General features: G+C 51.5%; 2 protein-coding genes across 4 annotated transcripts in view; one reads left to right on the forward strand and one right to left on the reverse strand.

Annotated features, from left to right (window-relative positions):
* Positions 1 to 1,694: 1,694 nt before the first annotated feature.
* On the forward strand, positions 1,695 to 14,690 carry ARAF (A-Raf proto-oncogene, serine/threonine kinase). Of its 2 annotated transcripts, none has more exons than XM_084870588.1 (16): positions 1,695 to 1,829; positions 3,506 to 3,660; positions 3,814 to 3,917; positions 4,969 to 5,071; positions 5,163 to 5,317; positions 5,433 to 5,531; positions 8,406 to 8,547; positions 8,633 to 8,660; positions 8,737 to 8,882; positions 8,976 to 9,178; positions 11,693 to 11,869; positions 11,970 to 12,016; positions 12,327 to 12,445; positions 12,661 to 12,792; positions 13,776 to 13,910; positions 14,111 to 14,690. In XM_084870588.1, exons 2-16 carry the CDS (start codon positions 3,565 to 3,567, stop codon positions 14,243 to 14,245), a joined length of 1,821 nt encoding a protein of 606 aa, XP_084726714.1. In that variant the 5' UTR covers positions 1,695 to 1,829; positions 3,506 to 3,564; the 3' UTR covers positions 14,246 to 14,690. The 2 variants fall into 2 exon arrangements, with proteins under 2 accessions (XP_084726714.1, XP_084726715.1); XM_084870589.1 differs by lacking the exon at positions 1,695 to 1,829 and adding an exon at positions 2,243 to 2,262.
* Positions 14,691 to 15,469: 779 nt separating this feature from the next.
* Positions 15,470 to 20,519, reverse strand: part of SYN1 (synapsin I) — a 28,838-nt gene continuing 23,788 nt past the window's right edge. The window contains exons 7-13 of one of the 2 annotated variants that reach the window (XM_084870583.1): positions 20,302 to 20,444; positions 20,138 to 20,212; positions 19,935 to 20,037; positions 18,138 to 18,278; positions 17,746 to 17,833; positions 17,067 to 17,658; positions 15,470 to 15,713 (exon numbers count right to left, since the gene is read on the reverse strand). In XM_084870583.1, coding sequence (XP_084726709.1) covers positions 15,686 to 15,713; positions 17,067 to 17,658; positions 17,746 to 17,833; positions 18,138 to 18,278; positions 19,935 to 20,037; positions 20,138 to 20,212; positions 20,302 to 20,444 — 1,170 coding nt within the window. In that variant the 3' untranslated portion in view covers positions 15,470 to 15,685. Of the gene's footprint in view, positions 15,752 to 17,066; positions 17,659 to 17,745; positions 17,834 to 18,137; positions 18,279 to 19,934; positions 20,038 to 20,137; positions 20,213 to 20,301; positions 20,445 to 20,519 lie in introns of both variants that reach the window. The other variant, XM_084870582.1, reaches the window with a different exon arrangement.

Below are 20,519 nucleotides of genomic sequence, written 5' to 3' on the forward strand. Positions count from 1 at the left end.
CACATACAAGAGGCTGTTCATGCTTTTGGGGAAAGAATGAAAATCTTGTGCCGACTCGGGAAATCCTCTCTACAAAGGTAGAAAGGAATGGCATAGCTTTTTTATTGAAAACGTTAGACCAGACTGAGATGCACATCACAAGCAATTTGCTAAAGAGTTTGTAGAAGACAAAAAGCAAGCAAGCAAACAAAAATCCCCTCACCTTTTATACAGCCAGAGAGATACAACCCATTACATGTATGTTGTCAAGGCAAACTCATCAGTCCACGAAGCCAAATATCAACAGTACGATGATTGAACTTCCTTTGGAGAGCCACATTTTTTAAACTTAAACTTCTCCTAACTCGCCCAGGCCGTGGTATTTTGTGGAAGAGCCACACTCAAGGGGCCAAAGAGCCGCATGTGGCTCATGAGCCATACTGTAGTTTGCCAATCATGGCTCTAACCGATTTGACTCAGTGGATAGAGCGTCAGCCTGCGGACTGACAGGTTCCAGGTTGGATTCCGGTCAAGGACATGTACCTTGGTTTTGGGCAACTGATCGATGTTTTTCTCTCATCGATGTTTCAAACTCTCTATCCCGCTCCCTTCCTGTCTGTAAAAATCAATAAAATATATTTTAAAACTTTTTCAAAAAAAAGAAAGACAGTAACTTGTCCTCAATAAGAGAACTTTACAGCACCATTTGCTACACATAGTTCGCCTCAAATTCCCAGGGCAATTGGGGTAGCCACCTGCCCTTCTCTGAAGGAAAAATAGAACCCCAGTCTTTGACAGCAGCTACCCGGAGCAGGCCGCCTAGCTCCTACTGAGACCGAGATAGGGACGCTATCTCCTGATGTTTACATTTCAAAGCGCTGACTCCAAGGCCCTCATTGGTAAGAACAACATCCTTGGGCCATAAAACTGTCAGGAGGCCTAGTTAGCTTTGGAAGAGATTTACATACATCTCAAAGGGACAGAACAAATTTTACAAATTTCATGTGTGTGTGTGTGTGTGTGTGCGCGCGCGCGTGTGTGTGCGCGCGCGCGCGCTTTAAGGAAGTGCTCTAGAAAGGGAGGGTGGAAAGTCTCTTTCACTTTTGACACCAGGTGAAAGTCATTTGAAAGAAACTGGATTTCCGCGTCAATTCCTCCACACATCTCGCTGCCCTTGTGCCCCATTCCATGCCCCCACGCCCCCCGCCCCCTCTTCACCTGGCCAACTAGGACCAGACTTTCAAAACCCTTATAAACTCCGTTCCTAACGGGAGCTGTCAGAACGGCAGGCTGCTCCTCCTGGGGCCAGACCCCCAGCCCGACTAGAGAATGGCTCTTCTCAAAAGCCTTCACTCTCAGAATCGGAAAAGGTCGCAGATAGTTGGTGTGTTTCCCACCCATTTCAAAGACGGTAAAACTGAGGCCCAGGAAAATCCCAACTGGCGGCTACTTAGGGTTCCAGGTCACTGGAGCAAAGGGGGCACTTAAAGCTTCGGGACACTTTAAAAGTCATCTAACGTGACCAAACCCTTGGCCCGCCTCATTCTGCCTTGGCACATTGGGAGTTAAGGCCCGGGGCACGCAGGGTTCCTCCTGATCGCGCCTGCGCACACCAGGCCTTGCCAATCTGCCCCAGACCCCAACGTTTGCACCGGCCTCTCCAAATCCGGAACCCGATCCCCATTCCGCCGGCCCTGCCTTGACAGGCGTGACCCTCAGCCAATCAGAGTAGAGAGCCGAGTGCCGCGGCGCCAATGGGGACAGCCCGAGGGGCGATGGGGGCGGACTCCCCGAGGAAAGGAGAAGACAGCCTCAAGATGGAGGCGGCGGCGGCCGCTGCGGCCTGACAGGTGAGGGCGGGCCGGCAGGGTTGGGTTTCTGGAGCGATCGCCGGCCTTGGACAGGGAGCCAGGCCCCAAAGCCTAGCTCCGGGGTGACTGCGCCTGGGCCCTGGCGCCCCCCGCCCGGAACCGCGGAGTGGTTTGACCCGGGGAGCCCATCGCCGGTAGCCGGGGGTAGCGGCGGGTGGACAGGAGTCCGGGGGCTGGGCTGCGGGGGTGGTTGTGCCCGCTGGGGGTGGTAGCACGCCTGCGCGGAGTGGGAGGCCCGCGGTGGGCGGGGCCGTGCCCAGTGGGTCTCGGGCGGTGGTGGCACCGGGATCCCCTCGAAAGCTCCCTAAGGTCTCTGATGACCCTTCCTTACCAAGGACGGGGAGGGAGTGGAGACTCACTTTGCTATTCGCTTTATGGTCCTGGATCAGCGTCTCATCCACCAGGTGAATGTGTGAGGATTCTCCCCTTATTCCTCCTTCAGCCACCCCAGCTTCCTTCCGCTGTCACCAGAAAGACTAGTATGTCTGTGACCCGTTCGTTAGTGGACAGGGGTCCTTTTGGTTTTTGTCTGTCTGTTTGCTTGTTTTATTGATTTTTAGAGAGGGAGAGAGAAATTGAAACATCAATGAGGAGAGAGAATCACTGATCGCCTGCCTCCTGCACGCCCCCGACTGGGGATCAAGCCCGCAACCAGGGCATGTGCCCCCGTTTGGAATGGAACCTGGGACTCAACAGTCCAGGCTGATGCTCTATCCACCGAGCCAACCCACCAGGGCCGACAGGGATCCTTTTGGAGTCTCCCTGCTTTATCCCCATTCACCCCACCTCAGCAATGACTGGTGGTGCACCAGTACCCACCTGACAGTGTCCACCCTTCTCCCCATTCGAGTCTCTTTGTTAACATCTTCAACACAGTGTCTGTGACCCTCTACTTCCGGTCACAGTCTGGGAACCTACCGTCCTTCCTGTCCAGGGCTTAGGGATGGCCACCGGACCCTTCAGAACACTCTGGTGCAATCCCCACTTTCCCAAAGTAGGAGCAACATCTGAGCATCTACCGTTTGTTCCCCTTCACCCTGTGTGACTTTTCCTTCAGCACAGGAGCTGGTAACCCCCTTCTCCATTAAAAAGGCAGGACAGTCCAGCCGGTGTGGTTCAGTGATTGAGCGTTGACCTATGAACCAGGAGGTCACAGTTCAATTCCCGTCAGGGCACATGCCCAGGCTGTTGATACGCAGTAGGGGGGTGTGCAGGAGGCAGCCGATCATGATTCTCTCTCATTATGGATGTTGCTATCTCCCTCTCCCTCTTCCTTCCTCTCCGGAATCAATAGAAAATACTTTCATGAAAGGCAGGACAGCCAGTTCATTATGGATCTGGCACACCCCATTGCAGTGTGCTGCCTCCCCCATTAGCCCGCAGCAGACTGTGTACCCCTGTGCCCTCCAGGACAGTGTGTGCCGTCTCTCTTTGTGTTAGCATACCCCACCTGGCCCCATGCAGAGACCTTGGCAGAGCTGAGCAGAGAAGGAACTGGACTGACTTCAAGGTGTCACTAAGTTCCCTTGGACAGGTCTATGGAAATGAGGCTACTGGGGGTGATGTGGAGCCTGGAGATGGACATTTTGTGTCTCCCGCCACTGTGATTCCAGACTGTCTTTATTGGACCACTGAATTTCCTCTCTGTCTTCTAGGAGCCCCATGGCACCTGCCCCGCCCCTCCTCAGCCCATCTTGACGAAGTCCTAGGCTCCATGGAGCCACCACGGGCCCCCCCATCCAATGGGGCCGAGCCGTCCCGGGCAGTGGGCACTGTCAAAGTGTACCTGCCCAACAAGCAACGCACAGTGGTGAGTCTGATGGGAGCAGATGGACCCAGTTATAAATCTTGGATCAGGAGGGAAGCTAGGGCTGGATGGAAGGTTTTGCCAAGGGATAGGAGAGTTGGCTGGGATCCCAGTAGGACTCTAACCCACTCCCCCCTGGACTTCCCCTCTACACAGGTGACTGTCCGGGATGGCATGAGTGTCTACGACTCTCTAGACAAGGCTCTCAAGGTGCGGGGTCTCAATCAGGATTGCTGCGTGGTCTACCGGCTCATCAAAGGGTAGGTGTGGCAAACACACACCCCGCCCTCTGGGTGCCCAGTCTTCTATCCCCTCCTCAGAGTCATCGGACTCCTTCTTCTCTCTGTTGTGGCGTCTCCATTAGTCTTCCCTTCATTCAGTGAGTCCGTGAGTCCAACCAGCTTTTGTTTCATCACTTCCTTAGTTCATTGGCCTGTAAGGTCAGCAGCACACTCTCTGCTTGGTCCCCAAGTCTTCACCTGCTCCGTCTATTTTGTTCATTTATTTTGTTCTTTCGCTATTTCATCCAATTGTCCGCCCTCTCCTACCTCTGCTTTCCCACTCTGTCTGCTGAGTTGGACCTCACTGGCCTTCCACTTATTCCTTTGTTCGGGGGTTTCTTAATTTTTTATTCAATTCACACATTGCTTTAAAAAAAAATATATATATATATATATATATATATATATATATATATATATATATATATATATTTCTTTATTGATTTCAGAGAGGAAGGTAGAGGGAGAGAGAGAGAGAGAGTGAAACATCAATGATGAGAGAGAATCATTCATCGGCTGCCTCCAGCACACCCCCTACTGGGGATCGAGCCCACAGCTCAGGCATTTGCCCTTGACGGGAATCGAAGCTAGGACCCTTCAGTCCTCAGGCCAATGCTCTATCCACTGAGCAAAACCAGCTAGGGCTACACATTGCTTTTTATTTGTCATTTCAATGCCTCATCAGCCATTTTTTTCAGAGGCTTGCTTAGCACTTCGGAAACTTAGCTGTTAACTCACCATCTCATTTGCTCATCACCTTATAGGTGAGGGCAAGGACTCTTCACACTGTCCTGCCACTCACAATCCCTGAGGTGTTAGGCAAGTAAGCCACTTTCTCCCTCTGAGCCTCAGCTTCCCCATCTGTAAAGTGGGGCAATGATAATAACTAGTTCCTAGAGTTGCGGTGATAAGAATGGAACATGTCAGGTATTGTTCCACGGATAGCCGACTCGGGGGACTTGTGGGGGTTCTTTGCCTTCCCAGGGCCTCTGTCCACCCTCCTACTCACTCCCTTCCTTGCCCCCTGCAGGCGAAAGACAGTCACTGCCTGGGACACAGCCATTGCCCCCCTGGATGGCGAGGAGCTCATTGTTGAGGTCCTTGAAGACGTCCCACTGACTATGCACAATTTCGTGAGTGCAGGGTGGATAGTGGGGGCGGACCATGGGTGTGTGGGGGGTGGTCCTTGACCAGGCCTCAACCTCCCCTGCTCTGTGGCAACAGGTACGGAAGACGTTCTTCAGCCTGGCCTTCTGTGACTTCTGCCTTAAGTTTCTGTTCCATGGCTTCCGCTGCCAAACCTGTGGCTACAAGTTCCACCAGCATTGTTCCTCTAAGGTCCCCACAGTCTGTGTTGACATGAGTACCAACTGCCGACAGTGAGCCTGGCCTGGGGTTGGTCGGGGGTTGGGTGGGGAGGACAGATGCCCAGACACTAGAGTCTTCTAGATGGCTGACCCTTATCCCCTTGCTCTATACCCTAATACCCTTAAGGTACTACCACAGTATCCAGGATTTGTCCGGAGGCTACAGACAGCATGAGGCTCCTTCCAACCGGCCTTTGAATGAGCCACTCACCCCTCAGGGTTCCAGGTAGGGATGCCTAAGCTGAAGGGCTGCTTCCGAATAAAAAGATCTGGAGACCATAAGCCATTTTGTTTTCCAAATACAAGTAAAAGTTCATTTGGAAAGTCACAGATCCTGCCTGGCTAGCTTAGCTGGTTGGAGCATCATCCCGTGCACCAAAACGTTGCCAGTTCAGTTCCTGGTCAGGGCACATACCTGGGTTGCGGGTTCAATCCTTGGTCAGGGCATGTATGGATGGCAAATGATCGATGTTTCTCACATCAATATCCTCTCTCTCTCTCCCCCTTCTTCTTGGGTGAGGATTAAAAAAAGAAAGTCACAGAGGTAGAAAATGTGAGCCATCTGGGCTGTGGGGGCTCAGGACACAAGTTTATAGAGGCAATAGAGGGCTCTTGGAGCTTAGGGGGGGAGAGAGAGAGAGAGAGAGAGAGAGAGAGAGAGAGAGAGAGAGAGAGGATGCCAACCACAATGTTTCTGGGCCTCAGATTGCTCATCTGTAAAGAGGGGATAATGATACTTTTTACCACATATTGTTCTGGTGAGAGTTAAATGAATTAATATGTGTCTTAATAAAATCTTGCTTGGAAGAAGGTGCAGTACAGGGCATAAGTTCTTACTCATTATAAACATGTGTATGTTTATGCTCAATCCTTTCCATTTTGAAATACATGCTATTTTATTATAAATTTCCTTTTATTTCTCCTTTATGCTAAGTATTTCTATATAAAAAATACATTATTGCTCTAATATATCAAAAGTTTATAAAATATGCACTTATATGTCTCATATCTTATAACACCTATACTTATCTGGTATATTTTAATGTATCATGTGTTAGATTTATATATAATGTAGAATGTATTTTTTTAAAAGATTTTTTAAAAAATAGATCAATTTCTTTTTTTAAAAAAAATATATTTTATTGATTTTTTTTTTTTTACAAAAAGGAAGGGAGAGAAATAGTTAGAAACATCGGCCCTAGCTGGTTTGGCTCACTTGATAAAGCGTCAGCCTGAGGACTGAAGGGTCCCAGGTTTGATTCCGGTCAAGGGCATGTACCTTGGTTGCGGGCACATCCCCAGTAGGGGGTGTGCAGGAGTTAGCTGATGGATGCTTCTCTCTCATCGATGTTCCTAACACTCTATCCCTCTCCATTTCTCTCTGTAAAAAATCCAATAAAAAAAAAAAAAGAAAGAAACATCGATGAGAGAGAAACATCAATCAGCTGCCTCCTGTACACCCCCTACTGGGGATGTGCCTGCAACCAAGGTACATGCCCTTGACTGGAATCGAACCTGGGACACTTCAGTCCGCAGGCCGACACTAGCCACTGAGCTAAATCGGTTAAGGCTGTAGAATATATATTTTCATGTATTATATAAAATAATAAAGTTAGGGCATTATGTTATTTTTAATTATGGGATGAATTTCATTTTAAGATAGTGGAAGGGAACATTAAGAAATACTTTTGTGACCTTAGCTGGTTTGGCTCAGTGGATAGAACGTCAGCCTGTGGGTTGAAGGGTTCCAGGTTCGATTCCAGTCAAGGGCATATGCCCTGGTTGTGGGCTCCATCCCCAGTGTGGGGTGTGCAGGAGGCAGCCGATTAATGATTCTCTCATCATTGCTGTTTCTATCTCTTCCTCTCCCTTCCTCTCTGAAATCAATAAAAATATATATTTTTAAAAAAGAAATTCTTTTTTGCCCTAGCTGATTTGGCTTAGTGGATAGAGCATCAGACCATGGACTGGAGGGTCCTGGGTTTGATTCTGGTCAAGGGCACATACCTTTGTTGCAGACTCCATCATGCAGGAGGCAACCAATATATGTGGCTCTCACATTGAAGTTTCTCTCTGTCCCTCCCTCTCCCACCCACTCTTTCCAAGAATCCATGGAAAAGTATCCTCGGCTGAAGATTAACACACAAAAAAATTCTTTTTGTAATATTATATATACACATCATATACATAATCTGGCTACTCAGTGTGTGTGTGTGTGTGTGTGTGTGTATGTGTGTATATATATATATATATATATATATATATATATATATATATATATGATATAGGAGGCCTGGTGCATGGTGCATGAATTCATGCATGGGTGGGGTCTGGCTAGCCTGGCCAGGGGGAGGGGACATGGGCGGTTGGCTGGCCTGCTTGCTGATCGAATTCCTGGTTGAGGGGCCACTTTGCATATTAGCCTTTTATTATATAGGATATACACTGAGTGGCCAGATTATTATGCATTCAGAGATCATCATAATCTGGCCACTCCATGTGTGTATATATCATACATGTATAACATGTACAAATAGCATATCCTATATAATAAAAAGCATAATATGCAAATCAACCAAATGGCGGAATGACCAGTCGCTATGATGTGCCCTGACCACCAGGGGACAGATGCTCAACACAGGAGCTATTCCCTGTTGTCAGTGTGCTATCAGTGTGGCTCATTGTCCCTTCTTTAAGTCTTTCTTCAGATGTCACCTCCTTAGAGAAGCCCTTCCTGACTTCACCAGTGACACTTTCTGTCTCCTTATTTTGCTTTATTTTTTCCTTTATTGTACCTATCACCATCAGACACATTAACTATTCTTTGTTGTTGTTTTTATTTCTTCTTTTCCCTACTGGAACATCAGCCCCGTGAGGGTAAAAACTTTTGTTTTGCCCACAGTTTTTTTCAGTACCTAGCATGGTTTCTGGCATACAGCAGGTACCAATAAGTGTTTCTTGAACAAATGAGTAATAGTACTCACAGTGAATGTTTGCTCTGTGTGAGCTAAGCACATGTTTATGATGGGGTGGGAGTGGGAGCGGCTTGACTGGTCCTCCCATTCATTGGATAGTGATTTCACAGTCTCTCCTCTGGCAGCTCCAGCTCCCAGCACCGAGACCCTGAGCACTTCCCCTTTCCTGCCACGGCCAACGCCCCCCTGCAGCGCATCCGCTCCACGTCTACTCCCAACGTCCATATGGTCAGCACCACCACCCCCCTGGACTCCAGTCTCTTCCAGGTTGGTGCCGAGGGGGCAGTCACGGGGAATCACAAGGCAGAGGGGGGGCCGTTCCTCTCTCTGACCGCTGTCCCCCTTCTTCCAGCTCGCTGCCCAGAGTTTCAACGCTGATGGTGAGCCCCCGCTACCTGTGCCCTGAGCCCCCCTGCACCCTACCTGCCTCCACTCACATCCTCTTCACAACCACAGCTGCTGGTAGTAGAGGTGGCAATGATGGAGTGCCCCGGGGGAGCCCCAGCCCGGCTAGTGTGTCCTCGGGGAGGAAGTCCCCACATTCTAAGTCCCCATCAGAACAGCGGGAGAGGAAGTCCGTGGGTGATGACAAGAAGAAAGTGGTAAGCTCCAGGGGGGAACCTGTGGGGGGCACCACAGGCTGAGCGATAAGGGATGTGGGCAGGCCCCTGAGATGCCGCCCATGTGGCCCACAGAAGAATCTGGGGTACCGGGACTCGGGCTATTACTGGGAGGTGCCACCCAGTGAGGTGCAGCTGCTGAAGAGGATCGGGACGGGCTCGTTTGGCACCGTGTTTCGCGGGCGGTGGCATGGCGATGTGGCTGTGAAGGTGCTCAAGGTGGCGCAACCCACAGCTGAGCAGGCGCAGGCCTTCAAGAACGAGATGCAGGTGCTCAGGTGAGATTGCACGTGCGTGTGGAAGCGGGGAGAGGGCAGTGGGCATGGCCTTGGCGCCTCCAGGGAAAGGCCATGCCCGGGCGCTTCTGCACATCACCTGTGTTTGTGTCGTTGCAACCATAAACGTTAAGTTGTGTCAAGAGTGTCCCTCTCCCCTCTGGGAAACAGGTATGTCTGGAGGACCTCTGATGATGTGATTGTTTGTGATTGCGTTAATACTGACATTAATTAACAGCTCTGGCTCCAAAACGTGGGTCTTGTTTGCCCGCTGTGGAATGTGCAGGGGTGGGGAACCTTTTTCCTGCCAAGGGCCATTTGGATATTGATAACATCATTCGAGAACCATACAAAATTATCACCTTGACAATTAGCCTGCTGAATTTGGCCAGACATATGATGAACTCACTCCTAATGCCTTGGCAGGGCCAGGCCAAATGATTTTTCTGGCCTTATATGGCCCGCGGGCTGGACATTCCCCACCCCTGCCATAGGACATCATTAATACCATTGAGTGCGCTTACGTGAATAACATAATGCTAGTTAACTGCATTGCCAGGGAGGCTTGCATCCTTTCTCGTCTGCTTGTACTGTGTCGTTAGTATTACGCTTATTGTGTTGCATTCTTGCCATTAATTTATTATGATAATGCCATTACTTAAAGAATAACATTACAGTTGACCCTTGCACAACACAGGTCCACTTATACGTAGACCTTTTTTCAACCATACTGTAAATGTGTTTTCTCTTCCTCATAGTTTCTTAATAACAGTTTCTTTCCTCTAGCTTATTTTATTGTAAGAATATAGTATATATCATGCAAAATATTTGTCAATCAATTTTATATTATCAGTAAGACTTCTAGTCAACAGTAGGCTATTAGTAGTTAAGTTTTGGGGAGTTGAAAATTATACGTGGATTTTCAACTGCATGGGGAATCAGTGCCCCTAACCCATGTGTTGCTCACGGGTCAACAGTATTAACTATAATCATAACCGTAATTTAATGATTGTTTAATTAATGATTGTAGTTGCTCTACTTAATATGTCATTAATACTATATTAGCCCACTTGTGCTGAGGGTTCCCTTTTTGCCACCCTAGTTACTACCACTGCAAGGCTTGCCGGCATGGGCTTTCTCTCTGACAGATGAGAACAGTTGTGTTAGAGTTGATGTTCTCAACCCTTGTGCTATTTTAATACTTATCCTCATAATGGATACCATAGTAAGAAAATGTTTTTCCTCTGTGAAATAGCAGAGATTTGAGCATGCTGTTCATTCGCATTACATTCATGTTTTAACCATCATATGACTGCCATGAAGAATGCTTATGTGCTGTGACCCGCTCTGACATGGCAAAGTCGCACAACATCACGGATGGGACAGTTGACCCTTGAACAATGTGGGGGTGAGGGGTGCCGGCCTCCCTGCACAGTCGGAAATTGGTGTAGAACTTTAGGCTCTCCCCAAACTCCGTTATCCCCATGCGGATTTGCTCTAGAACCCCACAACAGATCCCAAAATCTTCAGATGTTCAGATTCCTTATATAAAATGGTGTAGGTCAGTGCATACAGTCAGACCTCGGAATCCGTGGACTCCCAGCCTCAGATCAAAAACTGTACAGGTAATTTATGGGAAAATATCCGTGTATAAGTGGATCTGTGCAGTTCAAGCCTATGCTGTTCAAGGGTCAACTGTGTTTATACTTGTGCTACCATAACTGCAGTTAATCCTTCTATAAGGAATGGAGGTTTTCTTCTAAATTAGGGCTGATCTATCCATATGTGACAGAATTCCCGTGAGGTAGAGCCAGGTACCTAGGAGCAATTAACAAGGACAGTGACATTTTCAGAGGGCTTACTTGTTTTCGATGCTGTTGTATGTGCCTTACAGATTATTTACTCACTCCTCCAAACATCTGCATAAGGTAGCTCATATAATGATCACATTTGAGGAAAATGAGACACAGATTACTAGTAAGTGTCCTCCTGAGGTTGCACAGTGAGTACCTGGGGAAGCCTGGATTGGAACATAGGATCGCACTTGAGTCCAAAGCCCAACTTCCTTACTGATGAGCCTCTGTGGTGATCAATAGGATATAATCACATCACTGATATTTTTACCTGGCATTTGTCAATATCACTCAGCTATAGCATAACATTCATAAGTTGGCATTCCACTTTCTTGTTTGTAGAATGCTCACAGGCCCAGGAAATGGTCAGGATCAGAGGTATGGCAGGTGTTGATGATTAAGACACTACTGGGTGGCAGAGGCTTAGAGATAGTCATCCATCCCTCCTGCTTTTGTTGAGAGACTGAGATGAAGAAGCTCAGAACGTAAGCCCCAGCTCCGAATCAGCCCATCAAAGATATCTCATAGTCATTGAATCTGACGAGGTCTGGCCCTGAGCTTCCTAAAAGGCAGGGTGGAAATGATGACAGAAGATGGCAGTGAATAGCATATTCCTAATGCTTCGAAAGTGAGTGACAGCTCTCTCTTCCCTCCCTGCTTACAGGAAGACACGTCATGTCAACATCTTGCTGTTCATGGGCTTCATGACCCGGCCGGGGTTCGCCATCATCACACAGTGGTGTGAGGGCTCCAGCCTCTACCACCACCTGCACGTGGCCGACACACGCTTCGACATGGTCCAGCTCATTGACGTGGCCCGGCAGACGGCCCAGGGCATGGAGTGAGCCTCCTGGACTAGGGACTAGGAAGGGGGCTGGGGAACTGGGGGAGGGAGATGAGGTAACCCCCAGCCAATTTGCCACCCACTTCCACCCCCACAGCTACCTCCATGCCAAGAACATCATCCACCGGGATCTCAAGTCTAACAGTATCTATCTGTCCCTGTGTCAGAGCTGGGGGGGGGGGTGTGAGGACTTAGAAAGCTGTGTCTTGTGGGGGAGGGTCACTGGTATGGTGGGTATGGGTGCCATTTGAGGGGCTTCCCGTTCAGAAGTCAAGGGGCCAAGTGTAGGGGGCACCAATTGGAGCTCCCACTCAAGTCAAGGTTGTGGTGGGTTTGTGTGACATTCCGGTCAGGGTTAGAGGCATGACTGGTTTGGAGGTGTTAACGAGAGCCTCCCAGTCAGGGTGAGGGTGTGGCTATTGAGAGTCCTTGTAGTGGCCCTTGACCCTGGTGGACATCTTCCTACATGAGGGGCTCACAGTGAAGATTGGTGACTTCGGCTTGGCCACGGTGAAGACGAGATGGAGCGGGGCTCAGCCCTTGGAGCAGCCCTCGGGCTCTGTGCTGTGGATGGTGAGTTGGGCCAGGCTGGGCCAGGAGCGTGGAGGGCCATGGGCTGCAGGGCTGGGACATGGGGAGCTGAGTGAGGATAGGGATGCCTGTTTGGGTGCATTTCTCCTCATGTGGGTGGCTCTGAGTTGTACCCAGTGTGGCTAGCGGGATCTGGGACTGTGGGCCAGCCATTGGCTGACCTTAATGGTTCTCCTGCCTGGTCTGGCCTATCAAAGGCGGCTGAGGTGATCCGTATGCAGGACCCGAACCCCTACAGCTTCCAGTCGGATGTCTACGCCTATGGAGTTGTGCTCTACGAGCTCATGACTGGCTCCTTGCCTTATAGCCACATTGGCAGCCGTGACCAGGTGAGCTCCGCACCTTACCTGCAATTTCCCAGGCTAAGGGGTCCCCTCAGCCCCTAAACCCCAGATCTTCTCCTTGGCACAGACAAAGAATGCCACATTTCCTCCAAAAACCCCGCATTTTCTGGGCTTAGAACTCCCACAATCCTCTGGGTCTCCTCTACCCAGAATCCCCTTCCCCCACAGCCACCATCCTCTGGGTCCTCAAAGTTCAGAAACTCCTGAACCCCCTATGCTCAGAAACCCCTACCCCCGCCCCCCGCAACACCCAGAAGCCCTTTGGACCCCTCAACAACTACCAGGCCTTTGGCTCATGTACTCAAAATCCTGCAAGTCCCCAAAGCCCAGAATCTCATTTCTCCCAGAAACAGAATTCCTCCATGCTTCTGTAGTACAGAAACCCACAATTATTCAGGCCTTGGGTGTTTGGCAGGTTTGGGGGTCCTGGCATCCACAATACTTTAGGCTCCAGCCTCTCACAGTTGTCCAGATCCAAAGCAGGCCTTCAGAAATCAAGGATCCTCTAGACTCCAGATACCAGCAGTCCTACAGGCCACATGGACCCATAGTCCCCAGGCCCCAGACTCTCTCCCCCCCTCCCCCGAAATACAAGCTCCTGAGTGCTAGAATACTTCAGCTCCCTCCAGTCCCAGAAGTTTGCATTTCTCCTAGACTCAGTACTTTCCAGGTCCTTAGGCCCCCTAGAAAACTATGGACCCATAATCCTTTGGGCCCCGGACACCTGAAATCCTTGGCTTTCCTCAAGCTTAAATCCCTGTGTTCTGCTAGCAGAGAATCCTCACAAGGCCTCAGAGACCCCGAATCCTTGGATTCACAAGATACCACAATCCTCAGAGCCCCAATACCCAGAATCCCCAGTTCCCCCAAAGGAGCCATCTAAGTTCATTGAGAACTGGAATTCTCCTAGCCTTCCAGCCCAAATCCCTAGATCAGCCATTCCTCTCCCCTTCCCTCCTTTCCCCCAGATTATCTTTATGGTGGGCCGTGGCTATCTGTCCCCGGACCTCAGCAAAATCTCCAGCAACTGCCCCAAGGCCATGCGGCGCCTGCTGTCTGATTGCCTCAAGTTTCAGAGAGAGGAGCGGCCCCTCTTCCCCCAGGTGGGCTGGGTAGGAGGGCTAGATCCTCTGGGGAGGGGGCTCTGAGAAGGAGGAAGACTGAGATGTGAATGTGAACCATGCATGGTCAATGCTCAGAGGTATACAATGTGTGTGTATATGCTTCTCGGGAAGGCTGGGGTCTGGTGGTAGTGGGGTGCCCATGTGACTAGATTCCTCTCCTCATGCCATCTTGCCCCCAGATCCTGGCCACGATTGAGCTGCTGCAGCGGTCACTCCCCAAGATTGAGCGGAGTGCCTCCGAACCCTCCTTGCATCGCACCCAGGCTGATGAGTTGCCCGCCTGCCTACTCAGCGCAGCCCGCCTTGTGCCTTAGGCCCTGCCCCCAGCACCAGGGAGCCAAGCTCAGCCTTCTACACCAAGGAGCCTTGCTCACCAACCAATCAATGTTCCATCTCTGCCCTGATACTGCCTCAGGATTCCCCATTTCTGCCCTGGGAGATGAGGGGGTCCCCATGTGTTTTCCCATTTCTCTGGAACTGGGGGACCCCAAAAGACTGAGACCACAGCCTCATCCATAGTTCGGTTTTCTCTTGACTTTGGGGATACTTCTAAATTTGGGAGCTCCTCTATCTACAATGGCTGGGATTTGTAGCAGGGATTCCACTCAGAAACCTCTCTGGAATTTGTGTCCGATGTGCCTTCCACTGGATTTTGGGGTCCCCGGCACCCCATGTGGAATTGGGGGTCCCTTCTGTGTCTCCCCTGTCATTCAAGGACTCCCCCCTTTCTTCACCAAGAAGCACAGAATTCTGCTGGGCCTTTGCTTGTTTATTTTGCTTCTTGACTCTTCTCGTGGGGTTCAGAGCCGCTGAGGGGTGGGGTGGAGTAGAGTCCAGGCAAGGATGGAGGTTGGGGGGAGGTGCAGACCACACAAACAGCGCCACTGCACGCATCACCACAGGCGGCACGATGAACGAGGACCACATATGCCAAGCACGCCACAAGAGGAGGCCACGTCAGTCACAGACACAGACATCACGGCACAGGTGGGGAAGTGGGGGACCACTGGCCTTTCATGTGCAAAGGATTCTGGGAGGATGGGTGGAGTTTGCATATTTAAAGAGAGCTGTCAGAGGCAGGAAAGTGGGGCAGGGGTCCCTGGGGAACTGAGGGGTCCTACCAGTGGGAGGAGCTCCCAATGTATTGAGTAGAGTTGGGAATAGGTGAAGGGCAATCCTTATGGGACTGGATGATGGCATTTGAAGAGGTGGGTCTCCAGAAATGGAGATCCATGAAAGAGAGCTCAAGGGTCGGGGTTTGTTAAGGATTTGGGGAATCCGGGTGGGGAACTAAGTGTGCTTGAGAGATCTCAGGCCAGGAGTGTGGTTGTCAAGGAGTTTCAGGACTCCGGGAGGGGACTCTGTGGTGTAGGCCAGAATGGGTTGCCTGGTGTTCGGGAGCTTCTGGAAAGGAAACCATACTTTGGGAGTGGAGATCCTCAGGAATTTGGAGGTGACCAGGAATGGGCTTCCCAAGAATTTGGGAATTCCAAACATGAGAAATAGGGTTAGGACCAGAAGTGAGGTTTCCTTGGGGTCTTGGGCATTCTGAGGAGTGAGAAGAAGGATCTTGGTGAACCAGGAGAGGGCTTCTCAAGGGAGTTGGAGAGTCCAAAAGTGAGCAATGGATTCAGGGCCCAGACAGGGGTTACCCAGGGATATTGGGGGTTCTCAGGGTGGGGTTTCAGTCGGAGAAGAGGCTGGCGAAAGACTTCCTCAGGCTGCGGATGGTCTCAGCTTTCACCTCGTCCTGGCTAAGGCTGGGCCTGGGCGGGGCTGGTTCTGGAAGGTTGAAGGCATTGGTCAGAGACTGGGATTTGCTAGAGAGAGACAAGGTGGAGGAGGTGTGGGAGGAAGGGGAGAAGAGGAAGGGAGGAGGGGGAGAGAAACACAATGTTACCCCAGGCCCAGCCCCAGCCCCAGCCCTGTCCCTCTGGTCCTGGGGCGGTGCCTGTGACCCTCCCCCCACCATCATCATGGTCCTGGACCCTTATGGGTTATCAGGTGGGAGTTGGGGAGCCCTGGTCCAGGCCAGGAGCACTGGGATCTAAGGTAAAGAAGTCTGGGATTAATGGGAAGAGTCTTGGACTGAATCTTCTCTTCAAATCTGGGGTAGTCTGGGAGGAACTTGACAGAAAGATGAAGATGGACAGGGAGGTATCCAGTCCAAGGGTAAGGAGTCCAGGAGGGAGGGGGGCTTGTACCAAGGACAGGCTAGGAGGGACAAATCTAAGGGGGGAGCAGTTGGGTGGGGCAGTGAAGACTTTGAGCTAAGGTGGGATCAGGTTTGGAATGGACAAGAAGAGGCAGAGTATGGTGTGATGACTTGGGAGGAGACTGAGATGGGCCAGAAGGATTTGGGGATAGACCAGAAAGAAGCCTGACCAGCGATTTCCAACTGGCGTGCTACAAGAATTTTAAAACGTGCAATACGTGACTATGTCGTTAGGGGACCAACCTCTTTTCCCTTAGATTGTCACATTTTTAAAAAGTGACAACAGAGGCAACACAATAGCTGTCTGGTGTGAATGGAGATTCTACCAATTTTTTTTTTGTCACATTGGTGTGCCACAGAATTTTCATGATCAGTGTATGTATGCCATGAGATGACAAGTGTTGAAAATCGCTGGCCTACACTATAGGAAAAGTTATGGGGATGACTGGAAAGAGGGTGATGTGACATAGGAGGACTGAACTGGGTGGGAGCACGGGCTTGGAGGAGTCAGGTTGGGCTTGGAGGAGTCAAGGAGGATTAGTTGGGCCGTGAAGGCTCCGAGACGGGAGGAGGACTTGATGGGCAGGGAGTCACTGAAGGAGGGTCAGCCAGGTGCCTGGGCTGGAGGAGGGGGCTTTCCTGGGGCATCCTGGGAAGACTTTAAACTGAAAGTGGGGCTTCTCTGGGATTCTGGCACCAAGTCTCTCAGATGGAGGGAGAAGAACCTGGAATGGAAGGCAACAGCCTCTGTGGACTGAAAGGGGTGATGGTTCGGGGACGGGGTCCGGCATAGCCTGGACAGAGCTCTCAGGACCCCCGGATGGGACCTGAGTCTGAGGAGCCTGAGAGCCGGTCTGCTCTCCTGGTGCAGGGGTATGTTTCGCGAGCAGCAAGGCAAGGGCTGCTGAGGGGTCCCTTACTTGAGCTGGGGGTGTGGGGGTCCCCCGGCAGCAGCCGTAGCAGGTGGTGGCACATCCTGGCTAGGTTTCTGGGCCAGCTGTGGCTTGGCAGGACGCCCAGGCCCCGCTGGACCGCTGGGTCGAGGTTGCTGTGTGGTGGGTGGCCCAGTGCGGGGCATGGGACCCGCCTGGCTGGCCTGGCGGGTGGGGCCAGTAGGGCCCGGCGGCTTCTGGGGTGGGCCCTGGCGCTGCTGACCACCCGGTGGAGCCCCAGAGGGCTTTGGTGGAGCCTGACCAGAGATGGATGTCTGGCGGGTAGCCTGCGGGGGGCCTGCCTGGCGCTGGGGAGATGGGGAGGCAGGCGGGCGGGCTACTGGAGGTGCCCCCGGTCCTCCTGCCACTGGCCGGGACTGGCGGCCTTGACCCTGGGTCAGTGGCGGGCCCTGGGACATAGGCTGCTGGGACGCTGATGTGGGACTCGGTAGGCGCTGGGGCAGGGGGCTGCCAGCCGGGGGTCCAAGGCCTGAGAGGTGCTGCTGGCCCTGGGGGGGCGGGCGCTGCTGCAACGGAGGCCCCTGGCGCTGGGGGCCCGGGCCGGGCTGCGGAGGGCCACCTGAGCGACAGAGAGAGAGAGTTCACATGTGAGAGCCAGCAAGTGAGAGGGAGCGGCTGCTGGAGAGGTAGTCGGCCCCTCACTTACCCTGTGGCGGGGGTCGCTGCTGAGCCGGGGGCCCCGAGGGCTGCTGGGAGGTCTGGCGGCCCAAGGGCAGGGCCCCTGGGGACAGAGTCTGCGGTGGGAAGAGTGGAACAGGAGAGGTTAAAAATAGCCACCAGCCGGTGGAGCATCAGCCAATCAGGAGAACAGGGGATCCCTGTGTGCTGGGCGTTGCCCTGTTTGTGGCTGAGCTGAGGGGGGCAGGCAGGTTGTTGGGTGGGGACCCCCAGGGAAGCACTCAGGGTAGCAGCTATTGATCAATTTTGAATGCAACTGGTCATTGTGATCACATGCGTAACGGAGATGCCCCTAGCCTGCTGCTGCTTAGCTCTGGGACGCAGCAGGGGCAAGGGCTGGCCTGCCCACCAGTAGCTGACCTGGCTGTGGGAACCCCTGCCCGGGGAGACATCCCGCTGCCGGGGCAGGGCCTGGGCCATCTTATTGATCACGAGCTCTACGATGAGCTGCTTGTCTTCGTCCTGGTGGTCGCCAATGAGCGGCATGGAGGAGCCCACCACCTGGGGGAGGAAACACCAGTGAGGAGAGGAGGAAGTGCATGGGAGGGCTACATGACTCAGTGCTTTCCGTTGGCAGAGGGCACAGCGGCTGCCAAGGAAACGAGCTTCAGCTGGAGAGACACCGGTTTATGGTGTGAGGAAGGCATGTCTCCTACGAGGTACTGACAGCTTATGGGGTGCTGTCCTAGCACATGAGGGCCTCCAAGCCCAACCCCATGCGGCACCCGGTTTTTGTAGGGGCCCTGAACTAAGGACGGGTTTTACATTTTTCTAACAGTTGGGGAAAAAAGCAAAAGAAGATTTCATAACGTGAAAATGATGCCAAAAAACAACACAAAGTTCTGGAACACAGCCACAGATTAAAAAAAAAAAAAAAAAAAAAAAAAAAAAATCCTCAACCGAGCATATTTTCCCATTGATTTTAGAGAGAGTGGGAGAGAGAGGAAAAGACAGAGACATCAATGTGAGAGAAACACATCGATTGGTTGCCTCCTGGCCCAGCTGGGGAGGAGCCTGCTACTGAGGTACGTGCTCTTGGGGAACGAACCCGGGACCCTTGGGTTTGCAGGCCGACACTCTATCCATGAGCCAAACCAGCTAGGGCAAACCTTTTTAAAAAAAATCCTTTGTCTATGGCCGAAACCAGTTTCGCTCAGCGGTAGAGCATCGGTCTGCGGACTGAAAGGTCCTGGGTTCAATTCCGGTTAAGGGCATGTGCATTGGTTGCGGGCACATCCCAGGTGGGGTGTGCAAGAGGCAGCTGGTCGATGTTTCTCTCTCATCGACGTTTCTAGCTCTCTATCTCTCTCCCTTCCTCTCTGTAAAAAATCAATAATATATATATATATTTTAAAAAATAAATAAATAAATAAATAAATAAATAAAAAGGTGATGTGGCCAAAACTGGTTTGGCTTTTGCAGTGAAGTAGCTTCAACCTCCTCAGCTGTAACTCATAGTTACTCTATGGCCCTCAAAGCCTAAAATGGGCATTGTCTGGCCCTTTCCAGAAAGCACTTGCCCATCCGTGCGTTAGAGTGTGCTCGGAGCTCTGTCCTTCACACGGAACTTTGTGTCTTACTTTGCGGTTCACAAAGCTTTTCGAATTCAGGAAGTGCTTTGCAAATGGCACCAATTTTTACAAACTGCGTTATCACGTACGAAGTGTCGCTGTTTACTAAGCACTTCAGGATTGTGAGAGTCCTTTGTTTCACTCACAAGATCTTCCCCGTTTACAGAGCTCCTTTCTGATCGTTTTTATGAACACTTTCCTGTTCACCAAGCACGTCCTCATTTATAAGGTACTTGACTGACAGTTTACAGAATGATTTCTTATCAGTACTCTTTACAGTTCCTTTTTGTTTACAACTGAACACTTTCAAGATCATTAAGTGCCTTGCCATTCACTACCGGGGCTCAATTCACAGAGCAGTATAATTTAACAAGCCTTTTGCTGGTCACTAAGGATGTCCAGGTTTACAAAGCAGCTGTGCCATTTGCCAGGGTGTCCCAGTTCAAAAGGCACTTCATGGTTTACTAAACCTTTTGCCATTCATTGAGGGCTTTCTGGGCCTGGGAGTGCTTCATGGTGTATGGCTTGGTGCTCCCCTGTGCCCGCTCCTCCCTCCGTGCCCCCACCAACCTCTGGGTGCTCCCACCTCAATGATGTGATCCCTTCCGTCCTTGCCATGCAGCGCTTCCACTGCGCAGATGTCCAGTCCCCCAAAAATCTCTGAGCACGTGTCCACCCACAGCTTGTACCTGGCAACACGTCGGGTGAGAGAGCCTGTCAGTGCCTGCCTGGAGCAGCCACAGTCCTCCCTTCCCTCCCTCCCCTCCCCGCTGAGTTCAGGCCACCCACCTGTCAGACATGGCGATCTGCTCGAGCATGGCAGAGCCCGTGTTGGTCTTCCAGTTTCCTGACACTGATGTCCTCCTGGGAGACAGGAGAGAGGAGAGAGTCTCAGGGGGACCTGAGCTGCCCGGGGCAGAGCAGGAGACCAGGGCTTCTATTTCTCCACTCACATGTAGGCCTTGTAGTTCTGCCCAATCTTCTGGACGCGAACATCATACTTGGCGTCAATGAAGGGCTCAGCAGTGGCATACGTCTTGGTCAGCGCTACGACGCTTGCGATGTCCTGGAAGTCGTGCTGGTTTTCCACCTTGACCTGTGGGTGGGCTGGGGGTCAGGGCCTTGGCCGGACGGGGCAGCAGTGGGGGTGCCTCAGGGCGGGGGGTGTGCA

The sequence above is a fragment of the Pipistrellus hanaki genome (assembly GCF_964339955.1).
Source record: "Pipistrellus hanaki genome assembly, chromosome: X".
Classification (NCBI taxonomy): Eukaryota; Metazoa; Chordata; class Mammalia; order Chiroptera; family Vespertilionidae; genus Pipistrellus; species Pipistrellus hanaki.

Bases quoted from the DNA above. Each gene is read 5' to 3' on its own strand.
- ARAF (XM_084870588.1), top strand. From the start codon at position 3,565: ATGGAGCCACCACGGGCCCCCCCATCCAATGGGGCCGAGCCGTCCCGG. The intron at 8,883-8,975 runs GTAAGCTCCAGG...TGTGGCCCACAG, and splicing joins GTGATGACAAGAAGAAAGTG to AAGAATCTGGGGTACCGGGA. The intron at 11,870-11,969 runs GTGAGCCTCCTG...CCACCCCCACAG, and splicing joins CAGACGGCCCAGGGCATGGA to CTACCTCCATGCCAAGAACA.